Raw genomic sequence first — 22,773 nt, 5'->3', positions numbered from 1 at the left:
TGTCATCTTTAACATAGCCAAGACATAGCCTTTAACATAGCCGTCATGAACTCTATTGAAAGTCAATGAGGGACCAATCCATTTTCCCCGGAGGGAAAGCAAACCGTATGAGAACAAAACGGAATGCATTTTGGAGCACTCCGTTCTTTTTTTTTTTTGGTATTGAGACCCTATGATGGATCTCAATACCGGAAAATATTAACGCTAGTGTGAAAGTAGCCTAAGCTAAGCTTTCATTTTAAATGTAAGAAATTATCTACAAAAACATCACTGACATAAGAGATCAGTTTGGAGTGGGTGATATAAGAGTCTGCAAATTTTGTATTACATAATACAACACATTTATCACACATTATAAAAGGAAGAAAGGAATTTAAACTACAGCGAAACATCATCAGTCTCAAGCATAAAGAATCGGAAGAAAAGCTGTGCAGGCAAGTCACCAACATGGATTTGTTGTGGATAGTCATCTCCTACAAGATAATGGTTAAATATATCCATTAACTACAGATATATATTGATATCTGTAATGGTTGATGTGACAAATGTTGTCACTGTGCAAATACATTACATTACTTATCCTGTACTGATCCTGAGTTACATCCTGTATTATACTCCAGAGCTGCACTCACTATTCTGCTGGTGGAGTCACTGTGTACATACATTACATTACTTATCCTGTACTGATCCTGAGTTACATCCTGTATTATACTCCAGAGCTGCACTCACTATTCTGCTGGTGCAGTCACTGTGTACATACATTACTTATCCTGTACTGATCCTGAGTTACATCCTGTATTATACTCCAGAGCTGCACTCACTATTCTGCTGGTGCAGTCACTGGGCACATTCATTACATTACTTATCCTGTACTGATCCTGAATTACATCCTGTATTATACTCCAGAGCTGCACTCGCTATTCTGCTGGGGGAGTCACTGTGTACATACATTACATTACTTATCCTGTACTGATCCTGAGTTACATCCTGTATTTTACTCCAGAGCTGCACTCACTATTCTGCTGGTGGAGTCACTGTGTACATACATTATATTACTTATCCTTTACTGATCCTGAGTTACATCCTGTATTATACTCCAGAGCTGCACTCGCTATTCTGCTGGGGGAGTCACTGTGTACATACATTACACTACTTATCCTGTACTGATCCTGAGTTACATCCTGTATTTTACTCCAGAGCTGCACTCACTATTCTGCTGGTGGAGTCACTGTGTACATACATTATATTACTTATCCTTTACTGATCCTGAGTTACATCCTGTATTATACTCCAGAGCTGCACTCACTATTCTGCTGGTGCAGTCACTGTGTACATACATTACATTACTTATCCTGTACTGATCCTGAGTTACATCCTGTATTATACTCCAGAACTGCACTCACTATTCTGCTGGTGCAGTCACTGTGTACATACATTACTTATCCTGTACTGATCCTGAGTTACATCCTGTATTATACTCCAGAGCTGCACTCACTATTCTGCTGGTGCAGTCACTGGGCACATTCATTACATTACTTATCCTGTACTGATCCTGAATTACATCCTGTATTATACTCCAGAGCTGCACTCGCTATTCTGCTGGGGGAGTCACTGTGTACATACATTACATTACTTATCCTGTACTGATCCTGAGTTACATCCTGTATTTTACTCCAGAGCTGCACTCACTATTCTGCTGGTGGAGTCACTGTGTACATACATTATATTACTTATCCTTTACTGATCCTGAGTTACATCCTGTATTATACTCCAGAGCTGCACTCGCTATTCTGCTGGGGGAGTCACTGTGTACATACATTACACTACTTATCCTGTACTGATCCTGAGTTACATCCTGTATTTTACTCCAGAGCTGCACTCACTATTCTGCTGGTGGAGTCACTGTGTACATACATTATATTACTTATCCTTTACTGATCCTGAGTTACATCCTGTATTATACTCCAGAGCTGCACTCACTATTCTGCTGGTGCAGTCACTGTGTACATACATTACATTACTTATCCTGTACTGATCCTGAGTTACATCCTGTATTATACTCCAGAACTGCACTCACTATTCTGATGGTGGAGTCACTGTGTACATACATTATATTACTTATCCTGTACTGATCCTGAGTTACATCCTGTATTATACTCCAGAGCTGCACTCACTATTCTGCTGGTGCAGTCACTGTGTACATACATTACTTATCCTGTACTGATCCTGAGTTACATCCTGTATTATACTCCAGAGCTGCACTCACTATTCTGCTGGTGCAGTCACTGGGCACATACATTACATTACTTATCCTGTACTGATCCTGAGTTACATCCTGTATTTTGCTCCAGAGCTGCACTCACTATTCTGCTGGTGCAGTCACTGGGCACATACATTACATTACTTATCCTGTACTGATCCTGAATTACATCCTGTATTTTACTCCAGAGCTGCACTCACTATTCTGCTGGTGCAGTCACTGGGCACATACATTACATTACTTATCCTGTACTGATCCTGAATTACATCCTGTATTATACTCCAGAGCTGCACTCGCTATTCTGCTGGCGGAGTCACTGTGTACATATATTACATTACTTATCCTGTACTGATCCTGAATTACATCCTGTATTATACTCCAGAGCTGCACTCGCTATTCTGCTGGGGGAGTCACTATGTACATACATTACATTACTTATCCTGCACTGATCCTGAGTTACATCCTGTATCATGCTTCAGAGCTGCACTGACTATTCTGCTGGTGCAGTCACTGTGTACATACATTACATTACTTATCCTGTACTGATCCTGAGTTCCAGCCTGTATTATACTCCAGAGCTGCACTGACTATTCTGCTGGTGCAGTCACTGTGTACATACATTACATTACTTATCCTGTACTGATCCTGAGTTCCAGCCTGTATTATACTCCCGAGCTCCTATGTTGTAGGGGGGAAGGGGGGCATTTACGTTTGCCTACAAGTGATGACTTTACAGAACTTGGTTACCACTTTCTAGTATACAAATAATAAAAAAACACTCTGTACACGGTCTGAAGAACAGACAGGGAATGCTGGGAGATTTCAGCTCTATATCCTGCAGAGTTTTGTGGCCACACCCTTCCTGTTTATGGTGGCCTGTACAGTGACTTACCTGCCTCCTTGATCAGCTGGACATAATAATTTGCATCCACTGCAAAGAAAACACACAATCCGCACAGTCATTTAACAATTCTGCAAAAAGCAGGATCGGCGTTGATCACAGATAATGTGTACGATCTTCTACTCCTTCCCGTCTGTCGCTGATAATCTCAGGCAGTGGCCTGGAACATGTGGTTCTTTAATGAAACCCTAACTCCCATCAGGCAACAGCTGGACAGCCGCAGGTTAGAGATGGCTGATCTACGTTATATAAGAGCCTGTGAGGCACCTATGAGCGCCTGCTCTGAAGGGGAGAACAGCAGCCATGTCAGATTTTTCAGACAGGCTCAGGAAAAGCAGTGCCTGATTGCTGCTTATCTTTCTCTCTTTCATTTTAGGGTGCAGCAAAAAGTCACATTACTACTACTGCACCAATAAAAAGGGACAATAGTGTGAGAATGGGTTTCTGGAAAACAGACATTGCATAAATAAAAGTTCGGTAATGTTTTCTAATCGACTTTTTGGTTCAATATGCCATTTTTTCCTGATCTCTGCTTGCTGTCAGTGAATGGCAGTGTGCCTGGAAACCCTGTACAGATGTAATGTTTCTCAGGGAAGAGGTTTTTTTTACAGCTGTATCCAGTTTGGACAATTCTGTGTGACATTAACAGTCTGCACTGATACAGTTTATCTGCATTGATACATTGTAGCAAACTAACAGGACAGAATCCACATGTCACATATTCAGCTTTTGCAATGGGTTCATGATGTATTAAAGGGGTTCTCCCTTTTAGAAAGTCAGGCCTTTACTTTATGATTGGAGGGGGTCCGACCTCTGGGACCTCCACTGATCCTGAGAATGGAGGGGCTGCAGAGCTGGTGTACTGCAGTGTCCTTCATCCTCAGGTTAGTGGGGGTCACTGAGGTCAGACCTCCTCCGATCTTAAAGTGATAGCAGATCTTAGTGATACCATGAATTTGTAAGATGTGAATCCCCCTTTAATATGCTTAGTTGACTTGGCATGGCATGGATATTGAAGAGGGGGATCAGCCAGGGTAACCTGTTGGGCTGGCACTGCCTGCTGCACTGTGGACTGGTATTTAAGTTGTGCACAGGAGAATGATGGGTGATGTAGTTGTCATGTGTCACTCACCTCCTCTGCGCTCAGGTAGACTCCCGCTCCATTCTTTAAGCTCCTGAAGACTTCTGGAAATGGATGATGATAACTGGGGTGTTATATCTGTCACATGGGCCATACAGTGTGTAAAGTACAGTACCTCCATATCTTGTCTCATATGGGGGACACACAGGGTAGGAGTTCACAGACACACACGTCTTGCCAGTCACACCCATGCCATGCTCGGTGCCTCCATAACATTGCCAGCATCGGGCAACACATTGACATCCATGGGTATTGTCTCCATAAAATTTAGAGCCATTGTCAATGCCGGCTTTAGATTGCCATTCATACTCAGAGCATCTATAACATTACCAGCCATAATATGTGCCCCCATAACATTGTCAGGCATAGTAAGTTCCTCCATAATATTGTTTGCCATATTCAGTGCCTCCATAATGATAACAGAAATAGTGACTCCATAATATTGTCTGCAATAATCAGTGCCTCCAAAGCAACGTCAGGCACAGTGCCTCCATAATATTGTATGCCATAGTCAGTGCCTCCATAATGATAACAGAAATAGTGACTGCATAATATTGTCTGCAATAGTCAGTGCCTCCATAATAATGTCAGACATAGTTGATGCCTCCATAATATTGTCTGCTATAGTCAGTGCCTCCATAGCAGCGTCAGGCACAGTGCCTCCATAATACTGTCAGCCATAGGCCTCATGCACACGACTGTTGTTGGGTTCCGTGTCCGTTGTTCCGTTTTCCGTGATTTTCTGCGGCCCCCTTTGACTTTCAATGGGTCCATTGAAAACTCGGAAAATGCACCGTTTGTCATCCGCGTCCGTGATCCGTGTTTCCAGTCAGTGAAAAAAATATGACCTGTTCTATTTTTTTCACGGACAACGGTTCGCGGACCCATTCAAGTCAATGGGTCCGTGAAAAAACATGGAGGCACACAAGATTGTCATCCGCGTCCGTGTCCGTTTTTTTCCTATCATTTTCAAGGCAAACTTGACTTAGATTTTTTTTTCACTTTTCATGTCTTGTGATCCTCCAAAAATCAAGGAAGACACACGGGAAAAAAAACGGAAACGGTTCACGGAACAACGGAACCCCGTTTTGCAGACCGTGAAAAAATACTGTCGTGTGCATGAGGCCATAGTCAGTGTCTATTCTGATTTGTCAGTCAGTGAAGGGTAATACAGGCTGGAGCTGGGACATGACACCGGTGCAGCGCTGCATGTGATATGATGAATTGATCGTCATGGACTAAATTCACTTTCATGCTGCAACTTTACAGCTATTGATACCCATTAATAAGTTTCAACATGTATTGTGGCCTAAATCCTAGGTAGGTGGCCGCAGTGCTTCCTGTAGTACATGGGCAAGGTAGTTTATCCATGCAGCCTGTACTAATACTTCACTACAAATTCCCAAAAATACCACAGAACGACCTCCAGATTTACATCACTTACTTGTCACAGTCTCCAGTCGGATCATACAGCAGACAAAGTCCGCAAAGCTCAGCTTCTGTGCGTAGTTTCCGTATCTCATGACCATGATGTTCAGCACCGTGTCACTAACCAGCAGACCTGCCAAAGAAGTCCAAAATAGTTTTATATTAGAGATGAGCGAATCGATTCTAAACTAATCAGATTCTTTACAAATTTCGCAAAAATTCACCCAACAAAAGAATCCGCTGTTTTTGCGATTCGCTTTGCATGAATCATGCAAAAACTGCAACCAGTGCCATTTTACTGTGAATTGGCGGCGAAAACCAAGACGTAGAAAGGATATAGAGGATCACACGACACTGGGAGGAAGTGGTTGGAGGGGGCCGTAGGCAGGTAGGTCCATATGCAGAGAGAGAAGAATCGCCATACTGTCTTCAGCTTGTGCCAGTATCTAACTAAAACCTATTACAGACACAAGCCAGTATGTAGTGTGATTGTCACGAGGGTGTCAAGAGCCACGTCCGACTCCGTTATTACCCGGGGTCAGGAAGTCGCAGCGGGTGGCTGCGTGCTCTATGTCTAAAGATAGTGCTGTTTCTTAATGGTAGCTTTCTGGGTTTGCCTTGCAATCCTTTTTGGCTCACTCAGGGATCCGTAGCTTCTTCTCCTCAGCTGTTTCTTGTCCAGCACTCCCAACCTCCTTATATTCCCCTCTCCCTCTTCTCTGGTTGCCAGATATAGAGCTTCCTGCCTGGACACTCTATACTGACCCACTGGAGCTGTGTAGCTGTGATTCCTGGTTGTCGTTCCAGAGCGTTACCCTCCCGATCCCTGTTGGGCTTTTGTTGTTCGCTGTTGTCGCCCACCTGGGATTATATGTTTTGTCAGTATTGTCTGTCCTCTCCTTGGCGTTTTCCTTTAGGCCCCTTTCACACCACGGTGATGTACCATGTGATTGGAGCATGTGATCTGACGTCACCAAAGGTCCTTTAGCCGATAGTTCATCTTTTGAGAAGTAAAGAAGAGACCCGGAGCTATGCGAACAAAAGGAGAAGGTGAGTTTATTTTTTTATTTTTTTTTAACCCTCAATTGATCACCTACTATGCATTCTGTATTCAGAATGCTATTATTTTCCCTTATAACCATGTTATAAGGGAAAATAATACAATCTACAGAACACCGATCCCAAGCCCGAACTTCTGTCAAGAAGTTCGGGTTTGGGTACCAAACATGCGTGATTTTTCTCACGCGAGTGCAAAACGCATTACAATGTTTTGCACTCGCACGGAAAAATCGCGGGTGTTCCCGCAACGCACCCGCACATTTTTCCGCAACGCCCGTGTGAAAGAGGCCTTAGTGTTAGTGGTGCGGACTAGTGTCCCCACCGCCCTATTCACTACTTAGGGCTCATCTTAGGGAAAGCCAGGGTTTAGGCACGTGATCGGCGTACTAGGGACGTCAGGGCAGTCAGGTGCCAGCCTCAAGGTGAGTTAGGGGTCACCACCTTTCCCTCTCCCTTGGACAGGGCCTTCCCGTTTCCCTCCCTTTGCGTCACATATGTGATCGGCACGCCGGTCGTGATAGTGATAGGGACACTAAGGAGACTATAGGGAGAGAATAAGAAGATATAATTGGGTATATTTTAGGGACTTTGATCAGGGAGAGCATATAGAGAGAGTGAGGGAGTGAGACAGGGAGTACAGGTCAGTTGAGTGTTAAATACAGCTGCTGGCAGCTAGTTTTACGTTACCAAACCCTGCAAGAAAAATATTTTTTTTGGTATATAAACAGAAAGCTTTTTTTTTTTTAAACCTCATATTTTAACGGTTTCTAGGCTTATTGCAAGCACCCCAATATATTCTGCTCCAAATGGTGAGCAATTGCACTTTTTTTCAACTACAATATTTTGTCATCTAAAAACCAGTTTAAATTTACCATTTGTATTTGGGCATATCAGTGCATTATACCCATGTTACTGAATGCATTTCATATTACGGCAAAAGCAATACTGCAATAATGCCATTTTTATACCCGTGTTGGTTGAGGTGGTGGTAGCAGTGGCACTTAGGGCAGTAGTAGCATACAGTGGCACGCAGGGCAAACACAGATCGGGGAATCAGGAAAGGTCCAAGGAGCCCACAATAACATATCACTGTCTGATAAAAGTGGCGGGAGGGTGACGAGGATGATGAAGATTGTGTGTTGGATAGGACCTGGGAGCAAGATCGAGGTGCTAAGGAGGCGATAACATTGGAGGAATATGGCTAGAACCTCCAATAAGCTGCTAGAGCCAGTTCTGCTTCTATTACAGTCAGCTTGGGAACTGGTGATGCAGCTGATACTGTGGGTGCAGGCTCAAAACATGCCAAACCTAAGCCAAGCTTGGGTTGCTGTGCAGAGTGTGCAAATATCTCCCATCTGGCAGTTTTTCTTTATAATGCCGGAAGAAAAGCATTGCCGTGTGCAAGCTCTGTAGGCTGAAAACAAGCCGAAAGCATTCAAACACAAAAATAGGCACCACGGCTGTACTGCAGTACATGATGCAGCATCACCAGTTATTGTGTGAAAATTGAAGTGGCCACCAGCTAGTGCAACAAGTGTGTCCTCTTTCTCCCAGTCTCCTTTGCAGTAGACAAGCCGCATCCACGTACACTACAGTTTCCTTGTCATCATCAGTTACTGCTTCTCCCACTGAGACTACTCCTACTTCTCCGCTACATCATCAGTCATCGATAACAAGATGTGTGGCCAGGTAACAATCCACTGGTGCGGCAAGTTAAACTCCCACCTGTCCAAGTAGCTGGCTGTGCAATCGTTGCCATATCACTTAGTGGATTCTGCTGCCTTTAGGAAGATGATGGCATGAGCTCAGCCTCACTTGAAGATACCTAGCCACCATTATTTCTCCAAAATAGCCATTCCTGCCTTGTACTGTCACGTGCCAGAGAATGTGGGCTGCTCCTTTCAATTCTCACTGTGTAGCCAAGGTGGACGCCATGGTGGACACCTAGTGCAGCTGTTATGGGCAGAGACAGTACATGTCTTTCACAGACTATTGGGTCAATGTTTTTCGCGGGGAGTTAGCACTGCAGCAACAAGGCTAGATCCAATTGACACCTCCACATTTGTGTCGATCTGGTTTCCACGCCAGTCGCTTATCCGCGATCCTTCACATCCTCCCTCTTGGACATCCTCCCATCCCCATCAGAAGCAGGGCACAGCATTGCCATGCGGTGTTAGAGCTGATTGCCTGGAACAAGAATAGCCCCATAGTAGATTAGATGCTAAGTGTACCAAGCAGCAAACATTGCGCTGGCTGTCTTTCCCCCAACTCCAACTGGGTAAGGTGGTCAGGGACAAGAGCAGGAACATAGTGATCATGCTGCATTTGAGGGAAATAACAGATGCTCCTTTCATGGTGCATGTGATAGTTTAGTCATGCAATGCTTTTTTAAAAAGTACAGTGGCTTGTAGAGGGTTCTGGCAATGTCCAGGAGACTGTCATCGCATTTCAGCCATTTTTATGTGGCAAGGAGATCCTTCCTGCACTTGCAGTGACAGAAAGGTATGGCGTTGCACCGCTTGATCCACGACATTCCAACTAGCTGGAACTTCACCATGCATATGCTATAGGGTCTGTAAGAGAATCGTTGAATGATTTTGCCATGCGCTAGACCACCTCAACAGGGAGCATGTGTTGTTTTGAGGTCAGTCAGTGGCATCCGATTGGAGATGCTTATTGTGTACTCAGCCGCTTCGAAGAAGCTACCAGATTTGTCAGTAGGGACAACTGTGGCATCTATAGGGACAACTGATATATCCATCTTAGAGCAGATGCTCACACTGATGCAACAAGGGATGACGGAAGAGCAACCTCTGACTGCTCTCAAACAACTCATCAACACAACGACTCTCTTGAGTATCTTCCATAGCATGTGGGGTTTTGTTGCCTCTTCTTAGGAAAAAAGAAGGTTCCCCACTAGGAGGGGACAGTGAAGACAGAGATTATACAACTGGAAAGCTTCTCTGGTGCTGCAAGGAGGAGGAGGAGCAGGAGGAATGCTGTGAGCCCTGGCTCTAAGGCACGGTGTCAGACTCACAGGAGGTGACATGGACATCATCCTTCTGTGACTGAAATGATAAGTGAACCATCTATTCCGCAATAATCTGCCACATATCATAAACCAGGAAAAACTGTGACCTGCTGCTACTACTGGCCAGACAGCTGGTGCTGCTGCTGTTTGCACTACTACACCCATACAGCCACCCATATCCTGACTCTCGGATGATGAGACATGGATCTTTTGTTTTGTATTCTTTCATTTACCATACATTTTAATATGAGGCCTATAAATGTAAAGTAACAGTATTGGTACACAGAATATTGAATGGTACTAGCAAAATCTCAAGTGTTTTTCTGTAATTTGCCGACAAAGGTGCAATACAATGTCCCTTTCCTTCTAAAAACACACTGCATACTGGTATTGACAATTTACAATGGTAACACAATGCATGGAATGAAACTGCTCTTAACCCTTTCTGGACCTTCACCGTACATGTACAATGGAAGTCCTGTCTATAAAAATGGCACCCACTCCCGAACGCAGAGGCTGCCATTTAAACAGCAGATACCCGAGGCTAATGTCTGCTATCGACGATAATGCCATTCACCGACATTACCCACTCAGATGCCATGGTTAATTGTGACCACAGCATCTAAGGCAGCTTTCCCTGGGGGTGCTGCGCTCCCATGGCCTGAATAGCTCCCTCGCGCTGCAATCGGGGAAGCTGTTCATTCGTGGTAAGGTAATAGCCTGGGTCTCTCTGAAGAAACTTAGCCTATTACAGCTGTAGGCCTTTGGAGGCTTAAAAGTGGCAGGGCTCCATAAGAACATAGTGAATCTGCAATACATTGCAATGATAAATCATTGCAGGGTAATGCAGAAAAAAAGTTAAATAAAGTTTTTAAAAATATATTTTAAAAAATTTAATCACCCTCTTTTCCCATAATAAAAATAAACAATAAAAATATTTAAAGATAAATTGCACCCTCATATCCCAAAATGTCTTCACTATTAAAATATAAATGTATTCATCTTGTATGGTGAACGCTGTAATGGAAAAAAAAAATCTAAATGGCCGATTCACCATTTCTCCGTTGCTTAACCTCCCCAAAAAAATCATTAAAAAGGGATTAAAAAGTGGTACACACTCCAAGATGGTATCAATAAAAACGACAGATCATCCCGCAAAAAAAAGCTCTCACAGCTCCATAGACATGAATATAAAAAAGTTATGAAGGTCAGCATATGGAGATGCAAAGAAAAAATGTATTTTTCCAAAGATTTTATATAGTTAAGTATTAAAACACAAGAAAAACTATATGAATGTGTTATCACCATAATCATACTGAACTGGAGAATGAAGATAATAGGTCAGATTTACTGCATAGGAAATGCTGTAGAAACGAAACTCATAAAACTGTGGGGGAATTGCGTTTTTTTTTCCAGTTCCACCTCATTTTTTCCAGCTTCCCACTACATCATATGCATTATTAAATGGTGCCACTAGAAAATACAACTTGGCCCACAAAAAACAAGCCATCATGCGCTTATGTGAATGGAACAATGATAAAGTTATGGCTCTGGGAGGGCAGAAAGTAAAAAAAATCGAAAACGCAAAAATAGAAAATCACAAGGTCCTAAAGGGTTTAATGCAGTTATAGCAGTGCAATGCATTCACTAAAACGGCACGCTATCTTGACACAATAAAATGTGTTAATTAATACGTATATTAATCATGCTATTCCAGTACAACAAGCTCACTGAACCTGCACGGTATCTTGGTGCAATACAATGCATTTGCAGCAGAATTTATGCTATTGATGCTGGAGGTGCTCACAATAAGCCTATAAAACAATTATAAACTGTAGAAACTTGAGATTTTATTAAAACAGGAGGGAGAGTTGCAGGATTTTGTTGATTGAAGAATTTGCAGTGCAACATAAAATTTTCACTTGCAAGAAGCTGTATAAAGAGAAAACAGTCCCTCCCTAAAACCCTGACTTTTCTTACTATTGATAAAGTGTAACTAATTAATTATGGCTTGTGTCTGTATTTGCTTTTTAACAGATATTGCGAATATACAAGCTCTCAGATCACCATCTATGCTCAGAATAGCGTCTCCCCGGCCAAAAGGCTGGAGGACCTTTCTAACTACTGCCCCTGATTGGCTCCCAGGCTTTCTGCCAGCCCCCCAGAGTCAATCCAGGCAAGTCCTTTCCCTCTCAAGGTTATGTGATCCTCCATCATCATTATCCCATTCCCTGCCATTTTCTCCACCAAATTTCACTATAAAAGGGCCATGGCACCTTTTTTGCTAGATTCGTCCAATGCAAATCGCTAAATTTGGCAGCAGAATTTGAGTGAAATCTGTAATTAATCCAATTCTTTAAGAATCGATTTGCTCATCTCTAATGCAAAGACTGGAACAAATCAAAGAAGAAACTCCACAAATTCCTGATTCAGGATCTGCCCCCCCCCCCCCTTCCCCCGTGAATTACGATTAATGTCATTACACAGTGATCATCCCTCAATGAACCCTAAAACCTCAATACCATTAAACTCAGAGTTGGCGCAGCCGATCCATCAGCGTTACCACATCTTATTCTAAAAGTGTATGTAATAAGCCTTTGTCTGTTCACTGGAAGAACGTATCCATCCATATTTTCCAGCTTAAAGATCTGGGACTGCAGTGATTTACTGACTGGTGAGGGACACGAAGGTCGTGCTGCTCTAATGTCAAGGGTTTAACCCTTTGTAATACCCAGTAATAAAAATCCATAATATTCTGCAGCTCATCTTGAGAATTCTACCTGCTGTTTTAATGGCTTTTGCAAAGCCAAATCTATCAAGGTATCCTGTCCGATTCACATCAATGGTACGGAACCAATCCTGAAAACCATAAGACAATGATGTCAGTAAAAGTTGGAGCTTATTATGTAAAAATAGACAGCAGATTAGTAAAAGTAATTAAAAGTTGAAAATCATTTACAAAAAGACACACAGTACACTGTTATAACTACTATCATAGTGCCCCTTTGTACAAGAACATAACTACAATAACACTGTAACTACAAGAAAATAATAACTATAATACTTCTTCCTGTGTACAAGAATATAACTACTATAATACTGCCTCCTATGTACAAGAATATAACTACTATAATACTGCCTCCTATGTACAAGAATATAACTACTATAATACTGCTCCTATGTACAAGAATATAACTACTATAATACTGCTCCTATGTACAAGAATATAACTACTATAATACTGCTCCTATGTACAAGAATATAACTACTATAATACTGCTCCTATGTACAAGAATATAACTACTATAATACTGCTCCTGTGTACAAGAATATAACTACTATAATACTGCTCCTGTGTACAAGAATATAACTACTATAATACTGCTCCTATGTACAAGAATATAACTACTATAATACTGCCTCCTATGTACAAAAATATAACTACTATAATACTGCTCCTATGTACAAGAATATAACTACTATAATACTGCTCCTATGTACAAGAATATATCTACTATAATACTGTCTCCTATGTACATGAATATAACTACTATAATACTGCTCCTATGTACAAGAATATAACTACTATAATACTGCTCCTATGTACAAGAATATAACTACTATAATACTGCCTCCTATGTACAATAATATAACTACTATAATACCGCTCCTATGTACAATAATATAACTACTATAATACCGCTCCTGTGTACAAGAATATACCTACTATAATACTGCTCCTATGTACAAGAATATAACTACTATAATACTGCTCCTATGTACAAGAATATAACTACTATAATACTGCTCCTATGTACAAGAATATAACTACTATAATACTGCACCTTTGTACAAGAATATAACTACTAAAATACTGCTCCTATGTACAGGAATATAACTACTATAATACTGCTCCTATGTACAAGAATATAACTACTATAATACTGCTCCTATGTACAAGAATATAACTACTATAATACTGCCCCTATGTACAAGAATATAACTACTATAATACTTCCTCCTATGTACAAGAATATAACTACTATAATACTGCTCCTATGTACAAGAATATAACTACTATAATACTGCCTCCTATGTACAAGAATATAACTACTATAATACTGCTCCTATGTACAATAATATAACTACTATAATACTGCTCCTATGTACAAGAATATAACTACTATAATACTGCTCCTATATACAAGAATATATCTACTATAATACTGCTCCTATGTACAAGAATATAACTACTATAATACTGCTCCTATGTACAAGAATATATCTACTTTAATACTGTCTCCTATGTTCAAGAATATAACTACTATAATACTGCTCCTATGTACAAGAATATAACTACTGTAATACTGCTCCTATGTACAAGAATATAACTACTATAATACTGCCTCCTATGTACAAGAATATAACTACTATAATACTGCTCCTATGTACAATAATATAACTACTATAATACCGCTCCTGTGTACAAGAATATACCTACTATAATACTGCTCCTATGTACAAGAATATAACTACTATAATACTGCTCCTATGTACAAGAATATAACTACTATAATACTGCTCCTATGTACAAGAATATAACTACTATAATACTGCTCCTATGTACAAGAATATAACTACTATAATACTGCCTCCTATGTACAAGAATATAACTACTATAATACTGCTCCTATGTACAAGAATATAACTACTATAATACTGCTCCTATGTACAAGAATATATCTACTATAATACTGTCTCCTATGTACAAGAATATAACTACTATAATACTGCTCCTATGTACAAGAATATAACTACTATAATACTGCTCCTATGTACAAGAATATAACTACTATAATACTGCTCCTATGTACAAGAATATAACTACTATAATACTGCACCTTGTTGTGCCTTTTCATAGGTAAATGCATTGATATCCAATTCATTATTGTCAAAATGGATGTTCATTGCCTTTAAGAGCCATGCTCGACTATAGTTGCAATTTTGTATGTCTTGAGTAGGCCAAATTAAGGTCACACAAAGGTTTATACTCTTCAGTGTTATCCTTCTCATGAATGTACCAGTCTGAGAAGAATCCGCCTTGTTTACTTACTTAAATTTATGACAGGAGATAAGATAAGAAGCAGCTGGTGATAATTACCTATACAATTAGGCATTTATAAATGAAGCAAAATACATAATATGTATGTATTCATTTATTGAGCCTTAGTCCTTAGCATAAGAAAATCAGTAGGACATATATATATATATTACTTTATATTATATTGTTATATGTTACGAAGACAACATGTATCCAGTATATTGTATATATTTCTCATTAGAAGAGTGTCTGTGAAGATGTGTATTTTGTAACAATTAATCACATCTTTGGTATGACAGAGGAGGTACTGATATCTCTGTGAGAAAACAAGCCATTTACGATCCATAAATTAAGTGTGAAAAACATTCAAAAGAGACGCCTAGAGGTCTGTCTCTAATTGCTACAAGTGTCAGAATTAATCCCTATGGCTTTGAATTAAAGCTTCTAAGGTCAAAATGTATATTCAGACCTACATAAGTTAACCCTTTATACTATGATGCAGATAGCTTATACAGCAGTGCCACCTAGGTATCAGTAGGTGACATTACAACAGTAGCAAAAGTGCATTCTGGGTAAGGTTATGATGTCACTTTTTTATCAATGGTCACGCCCATCCGACAATGATTGGAAAGTTCCAAACCAGGAAGGTGTGTCTAACTGATAAGTTTGGGATCATAAGCCATACACAGGAGTTAGAGAAAAAAGGAGAAAGGAAAAGAGAAGGAGAAAGAGAGGAGAAGAGAAGTTGAGGTCTATCTAGATGAATGCCATGGTGAGATGCGCTATGATGGACCACCCAGCTTTCCTAGGAGCAGAAGTGAGATTCCTACTAGGACTTGGTAAGAGACACAGGAAATGATATTTCATTTTATTAAGACTAATTTGATAGTGTGGGTGAAATTATACCATCTAGATTGGCGAATAAATAAATAATTAAATTAATTGATCATCTCCATATTGAGATGTAGTTTTAGGATATTGTGAGGCTTCATTCTACCTGCAGAAGAATCTGGACTCATAATCTAGCAAAGCATTAAATAATTGCTTATATATATATATATATATATATATTTATTGATAGAACATTCTTCGCCAAGCTAAGTGATGGATTCCCACAGGAAAGACTTATTTCAAGTCCTTCCCATTTAAGATATGGTCTAGCAAAATCCTAGATCCCTGTTATTTGTCTTAATAGTCTTACCAAAGTTATATATTTGAAAATAGTCCAGGATGGGGCGGAAGGATATAGTTATCTCTTCTAAGTTATATCCTTGGATGGATTTGCCCATGCCTGAAGTCATGTGATGTGTAGTTGGTTAGGGGGGGCAGAATGTATTTAGCATTCTATAATGATGTCTAGGATTAGACATGCCCATCCTGATATCATGAGGTTTTCTCTGAACAGAAGTAATGTATATAACTTATGTTCATATTTTGATATCCTAACCTAATAATAGCTTTGTTATAATGTGACGAGTTATTTCCACTCACATGTATTGTTAAGCTTGTAATGCTTTATATTAACGCTATATATATTCATTTGCATGTATCATTGTGTTTATTTACTTATATATGTTTATAACCTTGTAACCAATAAATCTGCATATTTTTATAATACCTATGTATTATTGCATAATGTAGAACTACATTTTATCATTAACGTCATCTCACGTCAAAAAGAACTTATTTATCTGAGGAAATAGTCGGACTCAGATGTGAATTGTATCAATTAGGTTGTCTACAATTCACCAGGTCATGATTTTAAGAATTTATGACAAATTTTATAAATTTAATTTTTTTATGATTAATAATTTTTATGACCATAATTAATAATTCTTAATTGAATTATTACCCACCGACATAAATGGAGGCCCCAGCGAGATTGATTGATGAGATGACATATTAATGATAAATTGTCATGTATATTGTTGCTGGCATTAGAATGTTACAGCCAGATCACGTTTACAACCCTTAGAAGGGCGTGGTATATACAGTCAATATGAATGTCCTGGTACTGAAGGGGTTAAGCCCATACCAGAACCGCAGATGAGTTGTTGCAGTAAAGTGTTATTACACGAATGCAACCAGTGCATGACATGTAAATCAACTCAGGAGTTGTTTGTCCATGCTAAACATAATTGATGTTTTTGTATCGCCAGAAATTAATAGTAAATTGTCCCAAGATAGGGAACAGATGTAGGTCTCATTAGCCTAGGCGGTACAGGGTCCGGTTCTAGTCCTTTGTTTGACTCAGGAACCTTCCTATTAATTCCTGGCCAGTTAACTCCCATAGTTGGAGATTTACCCCCATATACAGGGAGGTTGAGTTTAGTAGCTCAGGGCGTTACAGGATAATAGAGGAACTTTATACATAAAGTCTGACCCAATGTTATTGATAAATAGAATCTATAAGAAAACAGTTTTAAACAGGTTAATTGCTATGTATGCTAATGTAACCATGCTTTCTTATAGGATCCTAATGTACAATCTGCAATTGCCGCAGATATGATAATTCCCTAAGGGGGGAATTGTTTTTATATATCTCTGATTAATCGTTTCAGATTTTTTTTTATCTGTTTGTGAATTATTATTTTTTAAGCAGAGTACCTAGAACCTGCTAATTTGTTTTGTAGTGAAAAGCGCAAAACTGTATCTTAAATTGCTCTGTTAACTAACCCTAGTTGCCTTAAAAAGTCTCCTAAGGGAGGGGTGAGGAGCACATTCCTAAATATAGGTACATGTCAGTGAAAAGGTCAGAGGTCACAGAGCTGCGCTGCGAGCTGATTTTTTAAGTCAGCCTAATGAAAAGGAAGAGTAAGATTCTCCCAACTCCATTGAATGTAAATTCTTTATTTCATGAAGTGAATAAAGAGTAAAGGAAAAGTTATTTAATACTTCTCTGACATAGGAATGTCCAGTAAACGAAGCAAACTACTTCATTAAATTAATAATTATAGAAAGTCAATAAATGATTAATGATATTGATTACTAATCAATTTTTTCCACAGGATCATTAACATAATGTTTGTGTAGAGTTTTATTTCAGTGCTAAAAACGCCAAGAGCTGAACTGAGATTGAAAAATCAAAAAAATTGGAAGATGGAGACACATCATAAATTTCATATGATTGGTGGTGGTATTGTATGACTGAAAAGAGACTGAACAGTTATACTAACCATATTGTTTGTCTATCAATTATGACTAACTTGTCGTCACTGTATTCCATGTAGATATATGGACGCATATATATTACTCTGTTTCGAGGTAGTCTCAAAGTATTGATTGGGTTATTATCCTAAATAGGCATAACACCTAAGGCTATATTAGCCTAGCAGAGGTACCCTGTAGTTTGTTTTTCTTTAAAAAAAAACAAAAGTCCTCAACTTGCTGCTGGCTAAAGTATGGCATAAGTCAAAGGGCTAAAATAGGCAGGTATATGTTTGATAAAGTTTTTGCTGCGTTGTTACTCATACTGTGTTGTTTTCTTAAGTTTAGATGATGGCCCAAGATGGGATCACGTGTTGATGGAAGGACAGATGGCGGAATCCTAAAAGTCTTTGTATCCGGAACCAAGAGAACCTGAGGTCAAGGCTATCCGTGACGCAAGAGACGTCCAGTCGGAGCCAACCCAGATGTATCCAAGATGTATCTAGGAGGGACAAGTGGGCAGAGCCCCAGGAGATTCGACAGCCGCTGCAAAAGTACATCACACCAGTGCAACATGACAAAGTATTCGAGATCGCAGACATGAAGATATGATGCCAAGCACCGCTCGCTAATTCGAGTTGCCAAGTTGCTGACAAGCCAGGAAGCTATTACTTCCAGTTTTTCATTTTAGCAGCAATATTATTAAGTTAGAGGACCAAAGAAAGATCTTAACTAGAGACACGTTTCCAGAGAGTCCAGAAAATGACCGAAACGTCTTTATCTCTACAGTGGTCATAAAAGAAAAGAACGAAACAATTGTATAATATGCGTTCTATGAACCAGCGCGTTTATCACTAATACAAGGAACGTAACCTACTTGTTGTTAAACTAATCGTAAAGTTTGTGTGTTAAGTTTGTGTCGTAAAAGTACACACAAAATAGTGATAAATTTATTCCAAGGTAAAACTTGTGTTCCCCAATCCATAATGATTTGGAGCATTTAGCCCTTTATTGCATTTCAGCCTATTCAACCTTCTAATAACGAAATTGAATATGCTGAAAAGGGGGGATTTGTTGTGCCTTTTCATAGGTAAATGCATTGATATCCAATTCATTATTGTCAAAATGGATGTTCATTGCCTTTAAGAGCCATGCTCGACTATAGTTGCAATTTTGTATGTCTTGAGTAGGCCAAATTAAGGTCACACAAAGGTTTATACTCTTCAGTGTTATCCTTCTCATGAATGTACCAGTCTGAGAAGAATCCGCCTTGTTTACTTACTTAAATTTATGACAGGAGATAAGATAAGAAGCAGCTGGTGATAATTACCTATACAATTAGGCATTTATAAATGAAGCAAAATACATAATATGTATGTATTCATTTATTGAGCCTTAGTCCTTAGCATAAGAAAATCAGTAGGACATATATATATATATTACTTTATATTATATTGTTATATGTTACGAAGACAACATGTATCCAGTATATTGTATATATTTCTCATTAGAAGAGTGTCTGTGAAGATGTGTATTTTGTAACAATTAATCATATCTTTGGTATGACAGAGGAGGTACTGATATCTCTGTGAGAAAACAAGCCATTTACGATCCATAAATTAAGTGTGAAAAACATTCAAAAGAGACGCCTAGAGGTCTGTCTCTAATTGCTACAAGTGTCAGAATTAATCCCTATGGCTTTGAATTAAAGCTTCTAAGATCAAAATGTATATTCAGACCTACATAAGTTAACCCTTTATACTATGATGCAGATTGCTTATACAGCAGTGCCACCTAGGTATCAGTAGGTGACATTACAACAGTAGCAAAAGTGCATTCTGGGTAAGGTTATGATGTCACTTTTTTTATCAATGGTCACGCCCATCCGACAATGATTGGAAAGTTCCAAACCAGGAAGGTGTGTCTAACTGATAAGTTTGGGATCATAAGCCATACACAGGAGTTAGAGAAAAAAGGAGAAAGGAAAAGAGAAGGAGAAAGAGAGGAGAAGAGAAGTTGAGGTCTATCTAGATGAATGCCATGGTGAGATGCGCTATGATGGACCACCCAGCTTTCCTAGGAGCAGAAGTGAGATTCCTACTAGGACTTGGTAAGAGACACAGGAAATGATATTTCATTTTATTAAGACTAATTTGATAGTGTGGGTGAAATTATACCATCTAGATTGGCGAATAAATAAATAATTAAATTAATTGATCATCTCCATATTGAGATGTAGTTTTAGGATATTGTGAGGCTTCATTCTACCTGCAGAAGAATCTGGACTCATAATCTAGCAAAGCATTAAATAATTGCTTATATATATATATATATATATTTATTGATAGAACATTCTTCGCCAAGCTAAGTGATGGATTCCCACAGGAAAGACTTATTTCAAGTCCTTCCCATTTAAGATATGGTCTAGCAAAATCCTAGATCCCTGTTATTTGTCTTAATAGTCTTACCAAAGTTATATATTTGAAAATAGTCCAGGATGGGGCGGAAGGATATAGTTATCTCTTCTAAGTTATATCCTTGGATGGATTTGCCCATGCCTGAAGTCATGTGATGTGTAGTTGGTTAGGGGGGGCAGAATGTATTTAGCATTCTATAATGATGTCTAGGATTAGACATGCCCATCCTGATATCATGAGGTTTTCTCTGAACAGAAGTAATGTATATAACTTATGTTCATATTTTGATATCCTAACCTAATAATAGCTTTGTTATAATGTGACGAGTTATTTCCACTCACATGTATTGTTAAGCTTGTAATGCTTTATATTAACGCTATATATATTCATTTGCATGTATCATTGTGTTTATTTACTTATATATGTTTATAACCTTGTAACCAATAAATCTGCATATTTTTATAATACCTATGTATTATTGCATAATGTAGAACTACATTTTATCATTAACGTCATCTCACGTCAAAAAGAACTTATTTATCTGAGGAAATAGTCGGACTCAGATGTGAATTGTATCAATTAGGTTGTCTACAATTCACCAGGTCATGATTTTAAGAATTTATGACAAATTTTATAAATTTAATTTTTTTATGATTAATAATTTTTATGACCATAATTAATAATTCTTAATTGAATTATTACCCACCGACAACCTTTGTACAAGAATATAACTACTAAAATACTGCTCCTATGTACAGGAATATAACTACTATAATACTGCTCCTATGTACAAGAATATAACTACTATAATACTGCTCCTATGTACAAGAATATAACTACTATAATACTGCCCCTATGTCCAAGAATATGACTACTATAATACTTCCTCCTATGTACAAGAATATAACTACTATAATACTGCTCCTATGTACAAGAATATAACTACTATAATACTGCCTCCTATGTACAAGAATATAACTACTATAATACTGCTCCTATGTACAATAATATAACTACTATAATACTGCTCTTATGTACAAGAATATAACTACTATAATACTGCTCCTATGTACAGGAATATAACTACTATAATACTGCTCCTATGTACAAGAATATAACTACTATAATACTGCTCCTATGTACAAGAATGTAACTACTATAATACTGCTCCTATGTACAAGAATATAACTACTATAATACTGCTCCTATGTACAAGAATATAACTAATATAATACTGCCTCCTATGTACAAGAATATAACTACTATAATACTGCCCCTATGTACAAGAATATAACTACTATAATACTACCTCCTATGTACAAGAATATAACTACTATAATACTGCTCCTATATACAAGAATATATCTACTATAATACTGCTCCTATGTACAAGAATATAACTACTATAATACTGCTCCTATGTACAGGAATATAACTACTATAATACTGCTCCTATGTACAAGAATATAACTACTATAATACTGCTCCTATGTACAAGAATATAACTACTATAATACTGCTCCTATGTACAAGAATATAATTACTATAATACTGCCTCCTATGTACAAGAATATAACTGCTATAATACTGCTCCTATGTACAAGAATATAACTACTATAATACTGCTCCTATGTACAAGAATATAACTACTATAATTCCCCTGAGACTACTAGTATGATGGGAGTATTAGACATGTATTACACAGTGACGGTTTCTTGTACCTTACACATATTCAGCCGTTTCCATAGGCGGCCAGATTCACTGAGGCTCAGTCTTCCATTAGCGTTCAGCTGCAGTTTGGTTAAGTATCAGCCGGTCAGACTAGGAATCAGCACTAGATATCGCTGTAACCTCAGTTGGCAGCTGGTGATGGAGCATCACATGAAGTATTGAGACTATCACAGTCTATATGGCCTGTACTTTGTGTCTGTATAATTGCTGTAGGCTTTTATACTTAGATTGTTACATCATTAAAGGGGTTCTCCGGTCTTTAAATATTGATGACCTATCGTCAGGATAGGTCATCAATATCAGATTGACGGGGGTCCGATACCCGGCACCCCTGCCGATCAGCTGTCTCCCATCTTTCTTCCTGCTCATCGCTGCTGTATATGGCGAAGCAGCAGGAGAGCAGGAAGAAAGAAGGATATGTCATCAATATTAAAAACCCGTACAAGCTCATTAATATGTACATTTTTGGGGGACATTTATTAAATGCGTTACACCAGTTTTGAGGCATAAAACCTTCGGATCTGTTGGGACACATTTGCAAAAACTTTTGCAACTTT

General features: G+C 38.7%; 1 protein-coding gene across 1 annotated transcript; it reads right to left on the bottom strand.

Annotated features, from left to right (window-relative positions):
* Positions 1 to 343: 343 nt before the first annotated feature.
* Positions 344 to 22,290, bottom strand: LOC120999635 (calpain-13-like). The gene is made up of 6 exons (XM_040430608.1): positions 22,207 to 22,290; positions 12,601 to 12,679; positions 5,747 to 5,863; positions 4,294 to 4,346; positions 3,153 to 3,191; positions 344 to 473 (listed from the first exon to the last, which is right to left on the bottom strand). Exons 1-5 carry the CDS (start codon positions 22,213 to 22,215, stop codon positions 3,165 to 3,167), a joined length of 285 nt encoding a protein of 94 aa, XP_040286542.1. The 5' UTR covers positions 22,216 to 22,290; the 3' UTR covers positions 344 to 473; positions 3,153 to 3,164.
* Positions 22,291 to 22,773: the final 483 nt, after the last annotated feature.

The sequence above is a fragment of the Bufo bufo genome, chromosome 4 (genome assembly GCF_905171765.1).
Source record: "Bufo bufo chromosome 4, aBufBuf1.1, whole genome shotgun sequence".
Classification (NCBI taxonomy): Eukaryota; Metazoa; Chordata; class Amphibia; order Anura; family Bufonidae; genus Bufo; species Bufo bufo.
The sequence above is the reverse complement of the archived record's forward strand: the minus strand, read 5'-3'. Positions and strand labels throughout refer to the sequence as shown.